The 19,600-nt window shown below is 52.5% G+C and overlaps 1 protein-coding gene across 6 annotated transcripts; it reads left to right on the top strand.

The window, feature by feature from the left end:
• Positions 1 to 1,409: 1,409 nt before the first annotated feature.
• CSF3R (colony stimulating factor 3 receptor) lies at positions 1,410 to 19,439 on the top strand. Of its 6 annotated transcripts, none has more exons than XM_035250829.2 (18): positions 1,410 to 1,662; positions 3,171 to 3,225; positions 4,450 to 4,575; positions 5,154 to 5,237; positions 8,457 to 8,753; positions 10,234 to 10,357; positions 10,499 to 10,686; positions 11,455 to 11,624; positions 11,753 to 11,906; positions 12,004 to 12,077; positions 12,511 to 12,724; positions 15,398 to 15,586; positions 16,275 to 16,376; positions 17,306 to 17,452; positions 17,564 to 17,704; positions 17,872 to 17,965; positions 18,211 to 18,292; positions 18,667 to 19,439. In XM_035250829.2, the coding sequence occupies exons 3-18, from the start codon at positions 4,509 to 4,511 to the stop codon at positions 19,135 to 19,137; spliced, it is 2,598 nt and encodes an 865-aa protein (XP_035106720.2). In that variant the 5' UTR covers positions 1,410 to 1,662; positions 3,171 to 3,225; positions 4,450 to 4,508; the 3' UTR covers positions 19,138 to 19,439. The 6 variants fall into 6 exon arrangements, with proteins under 6 accessions (XP_035106720.2, XP_035106724.2, XP_035106725.2 ...); XM_035250833.2 differs by having other exon boundaries at positions 18,571 to 19,439; XM_035250834.3 differs by lacking the exon at positions 4,450 to 4,575 and having other exon boundaries at positions 8,543 to 8,753.
• Positions 19,440 to 19,600: the final 161 nt, after the last annotated feature.

Here is a 19,600-nt window from a genome sequence, read left to right as displayed (position 1 = left end):
AGAGAGAGAGGGAATGCGAGGGAGGGGCTTGCAAATTTTGAAAAGGTTGCTCAGAGAAGGCCTCAGTGAGAAGGTGACTTTTAGCAAAGACCTGAAGAAGGGGAGGGACAGACCCACGTAGCTATTTGCGGGCAAATAAAATAGCACGTGCAAAGGGCCTGAGGCAAGAGCTGGAGTAACAAGTTCAAGAAGCAAAGAACACTGAGTGCCTGGAGCAAGGCAGCCAGCAGGAGAATAACAGGAGAGGGGTCCCGGACATAATGGGGGTACCAGGTTGCGCAGGGCTTTGTAGATCATTGAAAGGGCTTCTGTCCAGACACAGGAGCCACTGGAAAGTTTGGCACAAGGATGACCTGATCAGACTTCTGTTTAACTGATAACGCACTGGCTGTTGAAGGAGCCAGGTGGGAGAACAAGGATGAAAGAAGCAGGAGAGCAGGGAGGGGGCTATTTAGACGGCCTAGGCAAGAGATGAGGGTAGCTTGGGGCTGGCTGGCATTGGTTTAAGTGATATTTATATTTTCCAATATATTATCATAAAATTAATCGCACGTACAGCCAAGTCGAACTTTACAGTGAATACCCAGGATTCTGGTTATATTTTGAAAGAGGAGAGTCCCCGGGATTCACTGAGTGAGTGGAGCCTGTGGGATTTCTTGGGAGGCTACAGTGGGCAGTCGGGTCATTTGACCTGGAAATAGAAATGCAGCCCTGGTCTGCAGCATCACACCACACCCAGATGCTTGAAAAGGATTCTATGTTAAGGACAGCCTGCTGGCCTGTTGGTACCTCACCTTGATTGTGTTATGAGTCCAATAAACTATGGGCAGTTTGAACATCTCTCAGAAAATGCAAAGAAAATTATTTGTAGTTGCTGAGGCATCATAAATACAGACAATAAAAGACATAAAATGTAGTCTATTTCACCCAATTACAAAATATTCAGTGTTGCAGAACCATTGTGGGTAAACATTAGTAATTTTTAGTGAACATAGGAAGACCCCATGCCCCCCCCAAGACATCCTCCTGTCTTGCCTCTAGAACGCCTGTTTCTCCCTCCACCTGGTCTATGGGCAATGCAGAGAATACGTAAGGAAGATGGGAGCAGTAAGTTTTGGGTTATAAAATTCCCTGGAACCTGGAAGACACCCTTCTGCGTACTGTGAAGACCTGGGCCCCAAGGCTAGAGCTGAGAAGAGGCTTGGGGCTGGGTGAGCCTTCCAGCCAAGCTCTGCCTCCAAGTGATGCTCCCCCAGGGCTGGGGGCATGGGGATGGCATCCAGCCAGGTGGGAGCCTGGGCCCTCCCCAGCCTCAAAGCTTTGAGCTCAGGAAATCCGGAGGCAGGGGAGGGGGACATTGTTGCCACATTCCCCAGCCCTTTAAGACCCCCAAGGCAGGAAGGCTGCCCGGGCCTCACCAGCTTCCCTCGCAGGCTCCTTCCTGGGAGGAAGGGGCTGCCTGTGCCCTCGAAGGCACAAGGGAGGGTAGGAGAGAGGCTCGGAAGGTGTTGCAATCCCCAGCCCCCGGGCCTGTCAGAGGCCGAGCCATTAACGACAGAGCTTGGGGAGAGAAGCTGGACTGCAGCTGGTTTCAGGAACTTCTCTTGACGAGGTGAAGAGAGACCAGGGAGGCCAAGCAGATGCTGGACCAGAGGCTCCAATGTGAGTAGGGGATCTCTGGAGAGGGGCTGAGCCTTGGGCTTGACGGAGAGCTGGAATCCTGGGGCCATTCTCCGCAGCTCCGCCAAGTATTCATGTCCGGGGTCCTAGGTCTGGGGCCAGGGATTCATCCTTTGGAATATGCAGCCTGGTCACTGACTCTCTTTTCACAGGGTGCCCCTACTTTTTGGGGTATTGCACCAGGGAAGTCACTCACAGCCAAGTTTCTCCCTGGGGGCACTGAGCTAGGCTGGGGGCAGACAAAATCGTTCTCCCATGCCTCTGTCTCTCAGAACGTGTGTGTCTGTGAGTTCCAGCTCCATCTGGGCCTCTGTCTATTTCACTCTCTGTTTCCATATTTCCTCCTGAAACTTCTCTCTGGCTTGCTGTCTCTCTGAGTTTGTCTCACATATTTCCTGCTATCCCTTGAATCTTAAACTCTTGGTAACAGACTGCTTCCCGGGCTCCAGGCCACTGAGTGCCTCTGGCTCTCTGGGTCGGCGGACTTGTCTCTTGGGCCCTTTTTCTCTGTCTCTCGACATCTCCGGCCTCAATCTTCCTCTCGGTGGGTCTCTGTCATTTCAGTCTGTGTGGATTTCAGTCACCGCCTTGCTCTGTTATTCTTTGTGGCGTTCTCTTCTTTATCTGCAGCACACTGGAAAGCCCTCTCCCTCTGTTTATTCCCAGCCCCCTCTTCCCTCCCCACCCTTCACACAGAAAGAATCTCGAGGTAAGAGTAAAAACAGCAAGGGAGCAAGGGGTGTGAACTGGGGAAAAGAGTGTGAGGGGAGAAAGTTGAGGGTGATGGAGGGAGAAACAGCAAGAGGGGGCTCAACGGCAGCTAGCACTGGAGGCACAGAGGTGTGCTAGGCAGCCAGCCCAGGAGGCACAGAGGTGTGCTAGGCAGCCAGCCCAGGAGGCACGGTGGTGTGCTGGGCGGCCAGCCCAGGAGGCACGGAGGTGTGCTGGGCGGCCAGCCCAGGAGGCACGGTGGTGTGCTGGGCGGCCAGCCCAGGAGGCACGGAACTGTGCTGGGCGGCCAGCCCAGGAGGCACGGTGGTGTGCTGGGCGGCCAGCCCAGGAGGCACGGTGGTGTGCTGGGCAGCCAGCCCAGGAGATGGTGTGCTGGGCAGCAGCCTCGGAACGAGCTCCTGCAGAGCCCGGTGGCAGAGAAGGCCACAGTGACAGGAGGGCCAGGGGCCAGGGAGCTAGGAGGAGAGGATCCAGAAAGGGGGTTTGGGAACTGTGCAGTGTGGCACAGATAAAAGCAAGGTGGCAGTCCTGGGAGGTGTGGCCATGCAGGCTGTGAGGGAGGCAGGGGTGAAGGGAGAACTGAACGGTGCTGGATTCTGTGAGCTGATGACCCACTTTATGGCTCATGAAAATAACCTACAGTTGCTGAGTGCCGATTCCATGCCAGGCACAGTGCTAAGTGCCTTTACCATAATCATCTCATTTCATCCTCACAACAACCCTGAGGCATGAGTGCTAATGTTATTTATTTTCCACAGATGGGGAAACTGAGGCTCGGCTCAGAAAGGTGAAGTAACTTGTCCAAGGTCACAAGTAAGTGGTGGAGCCAGAGATCAAGTCAGGTGACCTGAATCTGAGCTGGGCTCCAAACCTCTCTGCATATCAGCCCCCCAGAGAGTGAGATGATGCTCCAACAGGCCCTAGGCCCTCTCAACCTGGGTGGGGGGTGCCCAGGGCTGCAGTGAGGGACCAGGGACTGAGGCCAAGCAGGCCAACACCCAGCATCCAGCGGGAGGAGGCCAGGGCCTCTCGGGGCTAGATTGTCTGCTCTGGACAGGAGCCAATGGAGGCAGATAAGGTGGTACTGCACGGGGCATAGGCTGGGCCTGAAGCTGACCCTGGCTAGGGCAACAGAGCTGGGATATGATCAAAAGCACATGGAGATGAAAACCAGTGTCCCAAAGTCTTGGGCTTGGAGGCTAAATCTTCCCCAACCACTGTTAAGGGGGATAATCAAACTGGTGTGCTGTAGTAAGAAGGTGACTAACCACCGATGTGTAGACAGATGCTTGGGATAGTTGTGCAGGTTTCTCACTGCACAAAACTGAGTAGTAACTGGAGATGAAATCCAGGCTGTGCCCTAGTTGTCAGGTCCTAGTGTGGTGCTGCATCCATCCTGAAGAAGGGGTGCTTTCTTTCTGATCTGCACAAAGGAGACTTACAGGCTAGAGTCCCTGGGTATTCTGATACTGCAATATATATGGATAGACTGGGGTCTGGGTAAGGCCCCTGTGAGCAGGAATAGCCTTGGGTATCTGGGCAATTCTTATCCACACCTCTGTCTGTGAGGGATAGGAAAAGATTCTCCTACCTTTCTCCCTGCTGAGCACAAGTGATCTGCTGGGACACCACCTGCATATATGTGTCCATATATGTACATGCAGGCTGGCCAGCGATTCCCACTGATATGCCACCAGCAGCACCAATTCGTGCTGGAGGATCAGGTGTGGGCCCCAAGACCCCAATGGGAGCAGGGTGAAGATTAGGCTGGGCACCCACCCGAGTGGGATAAACTTCTGCATACTTCCTAAGACTGGAGCCAAGGCACCCTCCATCCAGGTGCTATGGCCATGACCACATGATGCCTGACCTCAGAGGGCTGCCAGAGGTCTGTGCCCAGAATCGGGGGGCATAATGGACCCCTCGGTGCCCTACTTTGTATCCTCAGCCCACATGGCTGAGGCAGCCAGCTTCCTGCTGGTGTAACCTGACAGCTCCTTGCCTCGGCCGCTCCATAGAGTTCTCCCTTTCTTCCAGGGAGCATCCCTGACAACACCGGCATGGCTTCCCCAGGAGAACCTGCCTAGTACTCATGCATGCCCAACCTGGATGTGCCAGGGAGTGAACACCCAAGAGGCATCCCTTCACCAATGAGGGGCAGGGGTCAGTGGGTAAATCTTCCCATCCAAGGGATACATTGACCCTTGGGTGGACAGTTCTGAGAAGTGTCTACATAGCTCTTCAGAAAGTTCCAGCAGGATAGAGCCCCAGTCGTCCATAGAGGTGACCAACATGATAACATAACCTTGTGTTGGCTTTCTCTCCTTCCCTGTTTCATTCTCCCCAGTCCCTTATCTGCTGCTTGGATCTTCTCAAAATAAACTACCAGCATGCAATTCCTCATCTCAGGTTCTGCTCTCTGAGGGGAGCCCAGCTTAGATAGCCGGGAAGGCGGAAGAATGCTGTTCCTCACTGCTCCTTTCCCTGCTCTTTCCCAGAAAGCAAGTATAATAACAGTAGCTGTCAGTCATTTCCTATGTTCCAGGCACTGTGCAAACCTCTTGGCTTGCATCATTTTGTGTCTTCCTCCCAAAGTCCCATGCAGTACAGAATGCTGTTACTTCCATTTTTCAAAGAAACTAAAGGTCAAGCAACCTAGTCAAGCTGAACAATGACAGACAAGGATTAAGGTCAGCTCTGACTCCAAAGCCCATGGTCTTACACAACCCTCCTGCCTCCAGGTGAACATCAAGTTGGCACTATGACAAGGCTGAGAAATTTCAGCCTGACTTGGGCTGCCCTGATCATCCTGCTGCTCTCCAGAAGTGAGTATGGCCAAGGATGGGTATGCAGTGGGGAGGGGGAGGTACAAGAAGAGATACTGGGAATCATTTCCTTGCACTGCCACAAGGCTCCTGGGATTCCCAGAGAATCCCAAAAGACTCAAGACTGAGCCGCAGATGTGGGGTAGCTGATCTCCCACCCAGACTTCCATAGGCAAACCACACCCAAGAGGAATGGTGAGATGATCTGGGCTGGTCAGCCTGGAAAAGGCCAGTGGGACACAGATCTTGTCCGCAAATCTTTACCAAGCTGTCAAAAGGAACCTATGGGTCCTATGCAGCCTTGGTGGACAGCAAAGGGATCAGGATGGAAGCAACAAGGGGACAGTTTTCATCCTGAAATACAGAGGCCCAGGCAGAGCTTGGTTTTCAACCACGGAAACTCTGTCTTGAGAGGTAGAGAACTTCCCATCCCCAGGGGTGTGCGAGCTGAGGCCAGGATTCACAGAGATGCTACATGGCAGGAGTTGGCAAACTTTGGCAGTAATGTTTAGGCTTTGCTGGTCACATGCTGTCTCTGTTCCATGTTCGTCTGTTTGGTTCGTTGGTTGTTTTTGAGACAGGGTCTCCCTCTGTCACCCAGGCTAGAGTGCAGTGGCACAATCACAGCTGCAGCCTCAACTTCCTGGGCTCAAGCCATCCTCCCACCTCAGGGTCCAAGGTAGTTCGGGGCATGCCACCACACTCAGCTAATTTTTTTGTAGCTGTAGTTTTGCCATGTTGCCTAGGCTGGTTTCAAACTCGTGGGTTCCAGCAATCCACCCGTCCTGACCTCCCAAAGTGCGGGGATTACAGGTGTGACCCACCATGCCCTGCCAATTGCATGTTTTTTGTTTTTTGAGATGGAGTCTCTCTCTGTCGCCCAGGCTGGAGTGCAGTGGTGGTTGATCTTGGCTCACTGCAACCTCTGCCTCCCAGGTTCAAGCAATTCTCCTGCCTCAGCCTCATGAATAGCTGGGATTACAGGCACCTGCCATCATGCCTGGCTAATTTTTATATTTTTGGTAGAGATGGGGTTTCACCATGTTGGCCAGGCTGGTCTCGAATCCATGACCTCCGGTGATCCACCCACCTCGGCCTCCCAGAGTGCTGGGATTACAGGCATGAGCCACCACACCCAGCCCTGTTGCATGTTTTTATTTGGTTTTTGTTTGTTTCTAACACTTTAAAAATGTAAGGCAGATTCTTAGTTGTTAGACCATACAAAAATAGGCCACTCAAGTCCTGCTGTAGAGGGCAGAGCATCAGGTGGAGTTTTGAAGCAAATGACCTTGGAAAGTTCCATCCAGCCTGAAATCCTGAGCCTGTGAAGCAGCGGAAGCCCTTTGTTGAGAATCATGAACTTGCTCTGTGACCCTGGGCAAACTGCTTCTCCTCTTAGGGCCTTAGCATCCCCACCAATAAAACAGGCCTAAGAACACCAGAGAGAGGAGAGAAAGCATTGTGGGCAAAGTGCATGTTTATTTGTTTATTTATTTATCAAAAAAATTTTCACCAGGGTAATACTCTGTACCAGGCACTGGGAATACAGTAATCAGCAAACAGCCAAGGTCTGCTGGCCTCACAGAATTTGTAATCTAGCTGGAGTGATAGATAAGTAAATAATCATAAGACTGTATAATTATGAAGGATAATAAGAGCTTTGAGGAAGTACAGGGGCCTTGGCCTGCTCTGGTTTGTTAGTGCCCGGTCTGGTTTCTTCAAGATGCCTAAGCGTTAACCAGGTGAAACAGGGATGAGAGGGAGAAAGAAGAGTCCCTCAAAAAAAGAACAGCAGGTCAGGCACAGTGACTCACACCTGTAGTCTCAGCACTTAAGGAGGCTGAGGCAGGAGGATTCCTTGAGCACAGAAGTTCAAGATTAGCCTGGGAAACATAGTGAAACCCCATCTTTACAAATTAAAAAAAAATCAAAAAATTAGCCAGGTATGGTGGCATGCACCTGTAGTCCCAGCTACTCGGGAGGCTGAGATGGGAGGATCACTTGAGCCTGGGTGGTCAAGAGTGCAGTGAGCCCTCTTGTTTGTTTTTAACTCTTTTAAAACTTTCCTAACAAGGAAGATTCTTAGTTGTTAGGCCATACGAAATACAAAAATAGGCTACTCAAGCCCTGCTGTAGAGAGCAGAGCATCAGGTGGAGTTTTGAAGCAAACAACCTTGTAAAGTTCCTTCCAGCCTGAAATCCTGAGCCTGTGAAGCAGAGGAGGCCCTTTGATGGTGCCACTGCACTCCAGCCTGAGTAACACAGCGACACCAAAAAAAAAAAAAAAACCCCAGCAGGTCCAAAGATCCAGAGACTAGAAAGATTATGGGGTTTTCAAAGAATAGCAAGAATAAGCCAGAATGGCCAGAGCAGAGAGACAGTATAAGCTGGAACTGAGAGGGTCAGGCGGGGCCAGGCCACAAGAGCTATGTGAAGGATTTGACTCTTTATCCTAATGACGGCAGCAAGGACTCACATGCCAGACACTGCTTTAAGTGCCTTCCATTTGTTATCTCATGTAATCCTTCAAGCGACGCTAATGTAGGGGACAATGTTTATCCCTATTTTACAGATGATAAAATCGAGGCACAGAAAGTCTCAGTAACATATCAGGGTCACATAATAAGCCACGGAACCCGAATTTAAACCTAGGCAGTCTAGTTCCAACACCCACCCTCATCCATCACACCATACTGCCTTTCAGAGCAGTAATGTGCCAATGAGGTGCTGTGATGGAGATGGGCTAACAGAATCAGATTTGACTTGTGAAAAGATTGCTGTGGCTATGGGTTCTTATCACTCTAATCACTGCTTGCACCATCCTTGGGAAGGACACTGGGAGTTATCAGTCTTTATCTGGTGGTGTGCTGGGGCTGGCTCTGTTCCCAACTCCCCGATCAATGACGTCACATCAGTAGCTTGAAATCAGATAAGGTGAGAGTATTCACACCATGGAAAGGGGCACACACTACAAACCAGGGTCTGCTTTTCTCTGTCAAGCTGGCTGAAAAACAGTTACCAGCACAACACTATCTCTGCCTCACCCCTATAACGTCTCGAAGTCCCTGTCCACGTCCTTCAATTGCCAGCCCCCATGTCTTGAAGGATGAGACAGGAAGGTGAGGGCCCTGAGTCTAGGAGTACCAAGGCCTAGATTAGATTATAGCCGAGCTCTGCTAGGCAGAGGAGTCATTCCTGGCCCATTCTCTTCCACCTCAGGTCTGGAGGGGTGTGGGCACATCAGTGTCTCAGCCCCCATCGTCCGCCTGGGGGATCCCATCACGGCCTCCTGCATCATCACGCAGAAATGCAGCCATCTGGACCCGGAGTCACCGATTCTTTGGAGACTGGGATCAGATCTTCAGCCTGGTGGGAGGCAGCAGCGTCTGTCTGATGGGACCCAGGAATCTACCATCACCCTGCCCCACCTCAACCACACTCGGGCCTTTCTCTCCTGCTGCTTGAATTGGAGCAACACCGTGCAGATCCTGGACCAGGTTGAGCTGCACGCAGGCTGTAAGTCCCTCCAGCCATCCATCTGCTCTGCTTCTGATACCCTCCTGCCAATACTAATAAGAATATTACTGTCTGGGTACAGTGGCTCACACCTGTAATCCCAGCACTTTGGGAGGCCGAGGCAAGGGGATCAACTGAGGTCAGGAGTTTGTGAGCAACCTGGCCAACATGGCAAAACCCCATCTCTACTAAAAATACAAAAACTTAGCCAGGCATGGTGGTGGGAACCTGTAATCCCAGCTACTCGGGAGGCTGAGACAGGAGAGAGAATTGCTCAAACCCAGGAGGCAGAGGTTGCAGTGAGCCGAGATCACACCACTGCACTCCAGCCTGGGCAACAAGAGCGAAACTCCACCTCAAAAAAAAGAGTATTACCTATTGAGCTCTTGCCTACTAAGCACTTTATGGGCATAATATCAGGTAACAGTAGTATCAGTTGGTACTACTATTTAGCCCCAATTTGCGGACGAAGAACTGAGATTCAAGGAGGATAAGCGACTTGCCTGTCACATATTAATAGGATGGAGGCAGTGTGGCTCTAAAGCCAGTGTGGTGACCGCTACTCTACAGAGCCCAAGTCCTCAGCCATGAGAGGGTGTCTCCAAAGAGAACATTCTCTGCCAGCTGGGCTTGTCCTCTGCTTCTCCTCCACCCCCATTTCAACCTTCCTTTCAAACTGAGCAGGATGGAGTTTGTGCCAAGCTGAGGCATAAGCATCAGTAAAGGGCTGGGTGCAGAAGCTAATGCCCATAATCCCAGCACTTTGGGAGGCCAAGGTGGGTAAATCATTTGAGGTCAGGAGTTTGAAACTAGCCTGGCCAACAGGGAGAAACCCCATCTCTACTAAAAATACAAAAAATTAGCCAGGCAAGCCAAGATCGCGCCACAGCACTCCAGCCTGGCTGACAGAGCAAGACTCCATCTCAAAAAAAAAAAAAAACCAAAAAGCATCAGTAATGGCCACTGCTAACACTTACATGGCATTTCCTGTATATCAGGCACTGTTCTGAGCACTTCAGAGTGAGTCATTCAGAATGACTTTAGAGTGAGTCATTTAGCCCTCACAATAACACTAGAGGGTGGGTATTTTACCATTACCTCATTTTACAGATGAGGATGCTGAGACACAGAGCAGTTAAATAACTTCAGGATCACAGGGCTAGTGAATGGCAGAACCAGGATAAAAACCCAAACACTGCACTGTCACTGACAAAGGGTCTGGAGTTGGGGGGCTTGGAAATGGGGCACCACTGTTCTGCTGGGGGCCTGTGATGCTTGCCCCTGTGCGTGCCTCTAACTTAGCTTCCCCCACGGCTGCCCTTCCAGAGCCACTCTGCCTGGAGACGGCAGGACCAACAAGGTGACAACAGAGGAACCAAGCCAGGGCAAGGCAACATGGCCAACTGGTCCCAGAGGGAGCTTTCTGAGTGTTCTGAGTGGTCCCACCCAAAGCCCTCACACTCTTCCCACCTATATGCAGACCCTCCAGCTGTACCCCACAACCTCTCCTGCCTCATGAACCTCACAACCAACAGTCTCAACTGCCAGTGGGAGCCAGGACCCGAGACCCACCTACCCACCAACATCACTCTGAAGAGCTTCAAGTGAGGAGGGGCCCCCACCCCGGACCCCTCCCGTCGGGTTCTGGGATGAGCCATGGGTAGGATGGTGGGCATGCCTCTGGGAGGGAGAAGGGAACCTCACTTTCTTCCTCTGCTTGACACCCAAGCCTGTACTATTGGCAGGAGCCGGGCCAACTGTCAGACCCAAGAGGACTCCATCCAGGACTGCGTGCCCAAGGATGGGCAGAGCCACTGCTCCATCCCACGCAGACACCTGCTGTTGTACCAGAATATGGTCATCTGGGTACAGGCAGAGAACGCGCTGGGGACCAGCATGTCGCTACAACTGTGCCTTAATCCTATGGACGTTGGTGAGTTATACTGGGTGCAGGGGAGGGAAGGGGGTCCCCAAAACAGGCAGACACAGAGAGGAATGGAGAGTGAAACACAGGCCCAGTGACAGACAAGGAGACACTGGAAGATCTAGAGACAAAGGCAGAGAAGAGAGACAGAGACAAAGAAGGGTGCAGCTGGAGAAATGGGGACACAGACCCAGAGGCAGGAAGAGACACAGAAGCAAGGAGACACATTCAATCATGCTTTCAGCGCGTTTCCTGAAGCACCCACTAAATGTAAGGCACTGCTCTAGGTACTGGGGATACAGCAGTAAACAAATCATCCAAAATCCTGCCCTCAGAATGTTGGATTCCAATGGGAAGTTAAATAAGATAGAATGTCAGACGGCAATAAGCAGAAAGGAGAAAGTAAGGAGGAGAAGGACACAGAGAGAGGGGAAGGTGAGCAGTGGCTATTTCAATAGGTTGGTCAAGAAAGGCCTCACTAAGAGGGTGACAGTTGAGCAGATCCTTGAAGGAAATGAGGGAGCAAGCCGCTGGCTATCTGGAGGGAAAACATAGAAGTAACAACCAGTGCAAAGTAACAACCAGTGCAAAGGCCCTGGGGCAAGAGCAAGAAACAGAGACCTAGAGAGAAGCAAAGACTCACAGAGACCGAACCACAGAAACCTCCCGTTGCTATGTGGGCAGACAGTGAACCACAGACAGGGAGACAAGAGGGGGCTAAGGCAGAGCCCTCGAGGGTGGGGCAGGGAGAGCTTCTGACAGCCCCACTCCTTGCAGTGAAACTGGAGCCCCCCATGCTGCGGACCCTGGACCCCAACCCTGAAGCGCCCCCTCCTGAGCCAGGCTGCCTACACTTGTGCTGGGAGCCATGGAAGCCAGGACTGTTTATAAATCAGAAGTGTGAGCTGCGCCACAAGCCACAGCGTGGAGAAGCCAGCTGGGCACTGGTGAGGTGGAGGGCAACATGGAGAGCCTGAGGTGGTGGTGGGGGTAGGGGGCAGGGTAAGTTGGGCTCGAGCTGGCCCTGGAATGGCCCAGAGATCCAAGACTCAGAGTCTTGTCCACCCCCCACCAGGAGAGCCCCCTGCCCTCAGAGGCCTTTCAGTATGAGCTCTGTGGGCTCCTCCCAGCCACGACCTACACCCTGCAGATACGCTGCATCCGCTGGCCCCTGCCTGGCCTTTGGAGCAACTGGAGCCCCAACCTGGAGCTGAGAACTACTGAACGGGGTAAGGAGGTGATGAGGGGCTGGGAGCAGCCATCAGTATCCAGTCCAGGCTCAGGGCCCTCCCTGACTTGCACCCTCCTTTCTTGTTCAATCCACAGCCCCCGCTGTCAGACTGGACACATGGTGGCGGCAGAGGCAGCTGGACCCCAGGACAGTGCAGCTGTTCTGGAAGGTGACTCCCTCTGAAGGCCACCCCTCTACCTTGACACCTCCTCCAATCCAAATAGACCCCTGCAAACCCGGGCTTAGGACTCCAACAGGTCTGGGAAGTGTGGATGCATTTATATGTGATTTGCATGCACTCTGCATGTGCCTCGGGAGCTGAGTTTGCTTTTGGAGAGACTACAACGCAGGGCACAGGGCGGTTCAATGAATCGTTAAAAGCCTGCTGTGTGCACTGACTTGTTTCTCCCTGCCCTCCAGCTTCTTCCTGTCCTCCTTCCTAGAGCCTAGCACAAGGGAACAGAGGGAAAAGGGGAGGGGTGAGAAGCCTGGCCCCAGCCTGGGGAGACTTCATTGTATGATCTACCCACCCCACCTAGAGGCTCTCCCCTACTCAAGATGAGCTGCACATCCCCTTCTCTTTTTCCTCCTGTGCCCCATAGCCAGTGCCCCTGGAAGAAGACAGCGGACAGATCCAAGGTTATGTGGTTTCTTGGAGACCCTCAGGCCAGGCTGCGGCCATCCTGCCCCTCTGCAACACCACAGAGCTCAGCTGTACCTTCCACCTGCCTTCAGAAGCCCAGGAGGTGACCCTTGAGGCTTATAACTCAGCTGGGACCTCTCGTCCCAGTCCAGTGGCCTTCTCAGAGAGCAGAGGTAAAGGGGACTGGCAGCCAGAAGAACACCAGTCAAGTGTGTTAATTCAACGGCTAGACTGCCTGGGTTCAAATCTAGTCCTATTGGCTGGGCACGGTGCCTCACACCTGTAATCCCAACACTTTGGGAGGCCAAGGGGAACAGATCACCTGAGGTCAGGAGTTCAAGATCAGCCTAGCCAACATGGTAAAAACCCTGTCTCTACTAAAAACGCAAATATTAGCCAGGCATGGTGGCATGTCCCTGTATTCCCAGCTACTTGGGAGGCTGAGGCAGGAGAATTGCTTGAACCAGGGAGGTGGAGGTTGCAGCAACATGAGATCATGCCATTGCATTCTAGCCTGGGTGACAGAGGGAGACTTTGTCTAAAAAAAATTTAAAAATCTAGTCCTATCACTTGCTAACAGTGTGACCTGAGCAGGTTACCTCCCTTCCCCAGCCTCTGTTTCTACATCCAGCAGATGGGGATGATAATAGTGCCTACTGAGGTGAGGCACGGGGAGTACATGAGTTAAGACAAGGGCCTAGTACAAAGTAACTGCTCCGCATGTGTCTGCTGTTACTATCATTAGCCAGAACCAGGTGATGCACGCGCACGCACACACACACACGCCACACACACGCCACACACACGCCACACACACCACACACACACCACACACACACACCACAAACACCACACACCACCCACCACACACACACCACACACACCACCGACCACACACACACCACACACACACACCACACACACACACCACACACACCACACACACCACCGACCACACACACACCACACACACCACACACACACCACACACCACACACACACCACACACACCACACACACATACACACACCACACACACCACACACACACCACACACACACACACCACACACCACCCACCACACACACACCACACACACCACCGACCACACACACACCACACACACACCACACCACACACACCACACACACCACACACACACCACACACCACACACACCCACACACCACACACACCACACACACACCACACACATACACACACCACACACACACCACACACCACACACACCCACACACCACACACACCACACACACACCACACACACACACCACACACACCACACACACACACCACACACCACACACACACCACACACACCACACACACATACACACACCACACACACCACACACACACCACACACACCACACACACACACCACAAACACCACACACCACCCACCACACACACACCACACACACCACCGACCACACACACACCACACACACACGACACACACCACACACACACCACACACACACCACACGCACCACACACGCACCACACACACCACACACGCACCACACACGCACCACACACGCACCACACACACACCACACACCACACACACACACCACACACACACCACACACCACACACACACACCACACACACACCACACACACCACACACCACACACACACCACACACACCACACACACACCACACACACACACCACACACCACACGCACACCACACGCACAACACACGCACACCACACGCACACCACACGCACAGCACACACACACCACACACACCACACACACACCACACACACACCACACACACACCACACACACCACACACACACCACACACACACACCACACACACACCACACACACCACACACACACACCACACACACACCACACACACACACACACACACACAGAGCCGATTCTGCCAACAAAGCTGAGAGAGAAAGCCCCAGGCTTTTCTCCCTGGAACATGGTCAGTGACTTCATTGTTCATTCTCAGGAGATTAGCTGCCACCTTCCCTAAACATGGGTCCTAAGATGGTGGAACTAATCACAATAACAATAATAATAGCTAATATTCCCACTTACTAGCTGTGTGATCTTAGATAAGTTTATTAACCTCTCTGTGTCTCTCAGTTTTTTCATTAATAAAATGGGGACAAGAGTAGTACCTCCTGGGTATGACTATTAAAGGACTCAGTAAATTAAAATATAATAAGGAGTTGGGTACAGTGGCTCATGCCAGCACTTTGGGAGGCTGAGGCAGGCAGATAACCTGAGGTCAAGAGGTCAAAACCTGCCTGGCCAACATGGCAAAACGCCATCTCCACTAAAAATACGAAAATTAGCCAGGCGTGGTGACAAGTGCCTGTAAACCCAGCTACTCAGGAGGCTGAGAGAAGAATTGCTTGAACCCAGGAGGCGGAGGTTGCAGTGAGCCAAGATCGTGCCACTGCACTCCAGCCTGGGTGACAGAGCGAGAGTCCATCTCAAAAATAAATAAATAAGTAAAACAAAGCAAAGTAAGGTAAAGTGTAAAGTAAAATAAAATACATCAAGGATTACACCTGACACATACCAAGAGCCATACAGTGTTAGCTGTCACCACTACTCTACGCTAGGCTTGTTCCATGCATCAAGTCATTTAATCTGCACTGACACCCTATAAGGCAGGAACTTTTATCATCATTTCCACTTTACGGATGAGGAAACCGAGGCTCAGATGTTGACCTACCCAAGGTCACCCAGCCTGTAAGTAGCAAAGCCAGGATTTGAACCCAGTTTTCTGGCTCCAGGGCCTGCGTTCTTTTCATCTTCATTCTACCATATCCCACTGTCTCCAGGCCCAGCCCTGACCAGACTCCATGCCATGGCCCAAGACCCTCACAGCCTCTGGGTGGGCTGGGAGCTCCCCAGTCCACAGCCTCAGGGCTATGTCATTGAATGGGGCCCGGGCCCCTCCAGCACAAGCAACAGCAACAAGACCTGGAGGATGGAACAGAGTGGGAGCATCACGGGGTTTCTGCTGAAGGGTGAGGCTGGCCTGAAAAGATGGGCAGGACCAGGGACAAAGGGAGGCAGTGCTTATCTGACAATAAGCACGGGGCAGCCTGAACTGCCCTAGAGACATGGATTCTCCAGCCTTTCTTGATCCTTCACTGTTCCCATTTCATATCCTCATAATTAGGAAGTTCTCCCTACAGTCTAACCTAGTCCTTTTTCTATAGCCCTGACCCTGCCACCCTTTTAGCAGCTCTCTCTTCCACTTTTCTTCCCTAATTCTCATCAAATGATCTAAAGAAGAGATTGTGCAGGCTCAAGCCTGTAATCCCAGCACTTTGGGAGGCTGAGGCGGGTGGATCATGTGGTCAAGAGATCGAGACCATCCTGGTCAACATGGTGAAACCCCGTCTCTACTAAAAATACAAAAAAATTAGCTGGGCATGGTGGCGTGTGCCTGTAATCCCAGCTACTCAGGAGGCTGAGGCAGGAGAATTGCCTGAACCCAGGAGGCGGAGGTTGTGGTGAGCCGAGACCGCGCCATTGCACTCCAGCCTGGGTAACAAGAGTGAAACTCTGTCTCAAAAAAAAAAGAGAGTGCAGAGGTTAACCTCAAATCATGAGGCCAGGGTAGCCCTGACTAGAAGTCTGAGTTTAGCTCCTGATCATCAGCACAGGTTAGCCCCTAACAGGAATGCCTACCCCATTTTCTCTCTACAGAGAACATCAGGCCCTTTCAGCTCTATGAGATCACTGTGACTCCCTTGTACCAGGACGCCATGGGACACTCCCAGCATGTCTACGCCTACTCCCAAGAAAGGGGTTCGTCAACCATCAGGCCCCTTTCCAGAATCCTCTCCTCTCTCTTCCAAGGCTGCAACTGGTCCCCAGCAATCAGGAATATAGGGAACACTGCCTTCCTACCATACTTTGGGCCCTGGAGAGGATCTCTCCCAATCCCCTGGCTTACACTTGATCCCTACAGCTGGACAGAAATCAGCTGCTGGGATAGAAACTGAGTATGGAGGTAGCACAATTCAAGGAGCAAACCTGGCAAAAATCAGTCCATTTCCCAGACAAAAATAAGGTGTTAATATGTAACAGAACTTGGACAGAGGGGCCAGGTGCAGTGACTCACACCTGTTATCCTAACACTCTGGGAGGCCAAGGCAGGCAGATCACCTAAGCTCAGAAGTTTGAGACCAGCCTGGGCAACCTTGTCTCTACAGAAAAATAAATAACAAACAAACAAACAAACAAAAAATTAGCTGGGTGCAGTGGCGCATGCCTATAGCCCCAGCTACTTGAGAGGCTGAGGTGGGAGGATCAGATCACTTGAGCCCAGGAGGTCGAGGCTGTAGTGAGCCAAGATGGAGCCACTGCACTCCAGCCTGGGTGACAGAGAGAGACCCTGTCTCAAAATAAAACAAAAGAAATTGGACAGAGGACCTGGCATAAATTCAGAGAGTGAGTGGCAGAAATCAAAGAGTAAATCAGATGAAATCAGGCCTGGTAGAAATCAGAAAGTGAGAATTTAGAGTCACAAGCAGAGCCAGGTTCAAATCCTGGCTCAGACACTTATTAGCAGTAGATGGAACCTGGATTAAATCCCTGGGAAAATGAGGCTTGGACGTGAGTCCCCTTGGGCTCTTTCTCATCCACCCTGCAGTGGCTGGGAAGCCACAAGAAGTCCAACTGGGCTCTTGCTCTGCCCCACTCCCTTTACCCCCTGTACCTCTTTCTTCCCACAGGCCCCTCCCGTGCCCCAGAGCTTCGTCTAAACCACATTGGCAAGACCTGGGCACAGCTGGAGTGGGTGCCCGAGCCCCCTGAGCTGGGGAAGAGCCCCTTGACCCACTACACCATCTTTTGGACCAACGCTCAGAACCAGTTCTTCTGTGAGTCTATCCTCAGTTCCCCACAGCCCCAGAAAACCCAGGAGCGGGTGCTCAGCTGCCATGGAGGCAGCTTCAGCATCCAGGCCTAGGCTGACCATACACCCCTCCCAGCCGCCATCCTGAATGCCTCCTCCCATGGCTTTGTCCTCCATGGCCTGAAGCCTGCCAGTCTGTATCACGTCCACCTCATGGCCTCCAGCAAGGCTGGGGCCGTCAACAGTACAGTCCTCAACCTGATGACCTTGACCCCAGGTAAGGGAAAATGGGGTCTGGGCAGAGATGGCTGTTGGGAGGGTACCCCAACCAAAGGCTGCTGATTTTGAGAGTAGAAGGGGAATGACTTTGAAACCCCTGGTCGGAGGGAGGAGACCCAGCCTTCCCCACATGCATTCTAACTTCTGGCTCTTCCCAAACTGCAGAAGGATCTGAGCTACACATCCTCCTGGGCCTGTTCGCCCTGCTCCTCTTGCTCTCCTGCCTCTGTGGAACTGTCTGGCTCTGCTGCAGCTCCAAGTGAGTCCCTTTGAGAAACCTGAGATCCTGCTTCCCCCACCCATAGGGAACCTCAGGACCAGGTGGGCCCATCTAAGTCCCTTCCAACCTTCCCAGACTTTGGGGCCTATGTCTGAGAGCCCCAGCCCCAGCTTCTTCTCTCTGCACAAAGCGCAGCTGCACCTCTTCAGGTGGGGTGGGTGGGACAAAGGGTGGAAAGATCAGAGGGTATGTCTGACCCAGCCTCCATCTGCCCCCTTTTGCAGCAGGAAGAATCCCCTCTGGCCAAATATCCCAGATCCAGCTCACAGCAGCCTGGGCTCCTGGGTGCCCACCACCATGGAGGAGGTGAGAATCCAGGAGGGAGAGGGAAATGGGGTGGGGATGTTGGCCCAGGCTCAGTGAAGGGATACCTCCTGAAGCCAAGTACTCAGGCCTTCTGTCACTTCCAGCAACATCCCCTTCCTTTGGGGTGAAACAGACCCAAAGAATCCCAGCTCTGTCCATCTCACAGCCTCAGTCAGCTCCCTGTGATATGGAAAGACTGACCATGCTGAGTCTGAACAGTGCGTGGCATGTGTCAGGAACATAACAGTGCTTTGCAAATGGAACCCTTTGTGTTCTAGAAGTAACAGCAGGAATGTCCCCACCACTGCCAGAACCCAGACAGGGACTGTGGCTGGGGCAGACATATGAAATGAGCCCCACATCCTTGTGTGCAGGAGGCCTTCCAGCTGCCCAGCCTCGGCACGCCACCCATCACCAAGCTCACAGTGCTGGAGGAGGAGAAGAAGAAGCCGGTGCCCTGGGAGTCTCTTAACGGCTCCGAGACTTGTGGCCTCCCCACTCTGGTCCAGCCCTATGTGCTCCAGAGGGACCCAAGAACAGCTTCCACCCAGCCCCAATCCCAGTCTGGCACCAGCAATCAGGTCCTTTATGGGCAGCTGGTGGGCAGTCCCACAAGCCCAGGGCCAGGGCACTACCTCCGCTGTGACTCCACTCAGCCCCTCTTGGGGGGCGTCAGCCCCAGCACTAAGTCCTATGAGAACCTCTGGTTCCAGGCCAGCCCCCTGGGGACCCTGGTAGCCCCAGCCCCAAGCCAGGAGGACGACTGTGTCTTTGGGCCACTGCTCGACTTCCCCCTCCTGCAGGGGATCCAGGTCCATGGGGTGGAGGGGTTGGGGAGCTTCTAGGGCTTCCTGCCTCTTGGGCCTGCCTCTTAAAGGCCTGAGCCAGCTGGAGGAGACGGGAGGGTCCAAAAGCCCATCACTAAAAACTACCCCAGCCCAGGCTCTCCCCCATCAGCCATCAGTATCCCCCTCTCCTCCCAATCTCCATAGGGTGGGCTTCCCAGGCAACCTGCATACTTTAAGGACCAGATCATGCTCCATCGGCCCCACCTAATGGCCTTTTTTGGTTGTTTCCTATAATTTCAGTATTGTAAACTACTTTTTGGTTTTGAGTTTTTGTTGTTGTTTAGAGACATTCTTGAGTGTAACTGAGTCTCTGTTATTGATTTTTCAAGGCCCAGCAGTCAGGGAGAAACTTCTCAAAATTGATCCTTCCCTCCCTCCCTCCCTCCCTTCTTCCCTCCTTTCCTTCCCGTCCTTCCTCTTTTCCTCCATTCCTTGCCTTCCACATGGGGGGAGTGAGAGT

This window comes from Callithrix jacchus, chromosome 7 (genome assembly GCF_049354715.1).
Source record: "Callithrix jacchus isolate 240 chromosome 7, calJac240_pri, whole genome shotgun sequence".
NCBI classification, from domain to species: Eukaryota; Metazoa; Chordata; class Mammalia; order Primates; family Cebidae; genus Callithrix; species Callithrix jacchus.
This window is presented reverse-complemented; position numbering and strand designations above follow the sequence as displayed.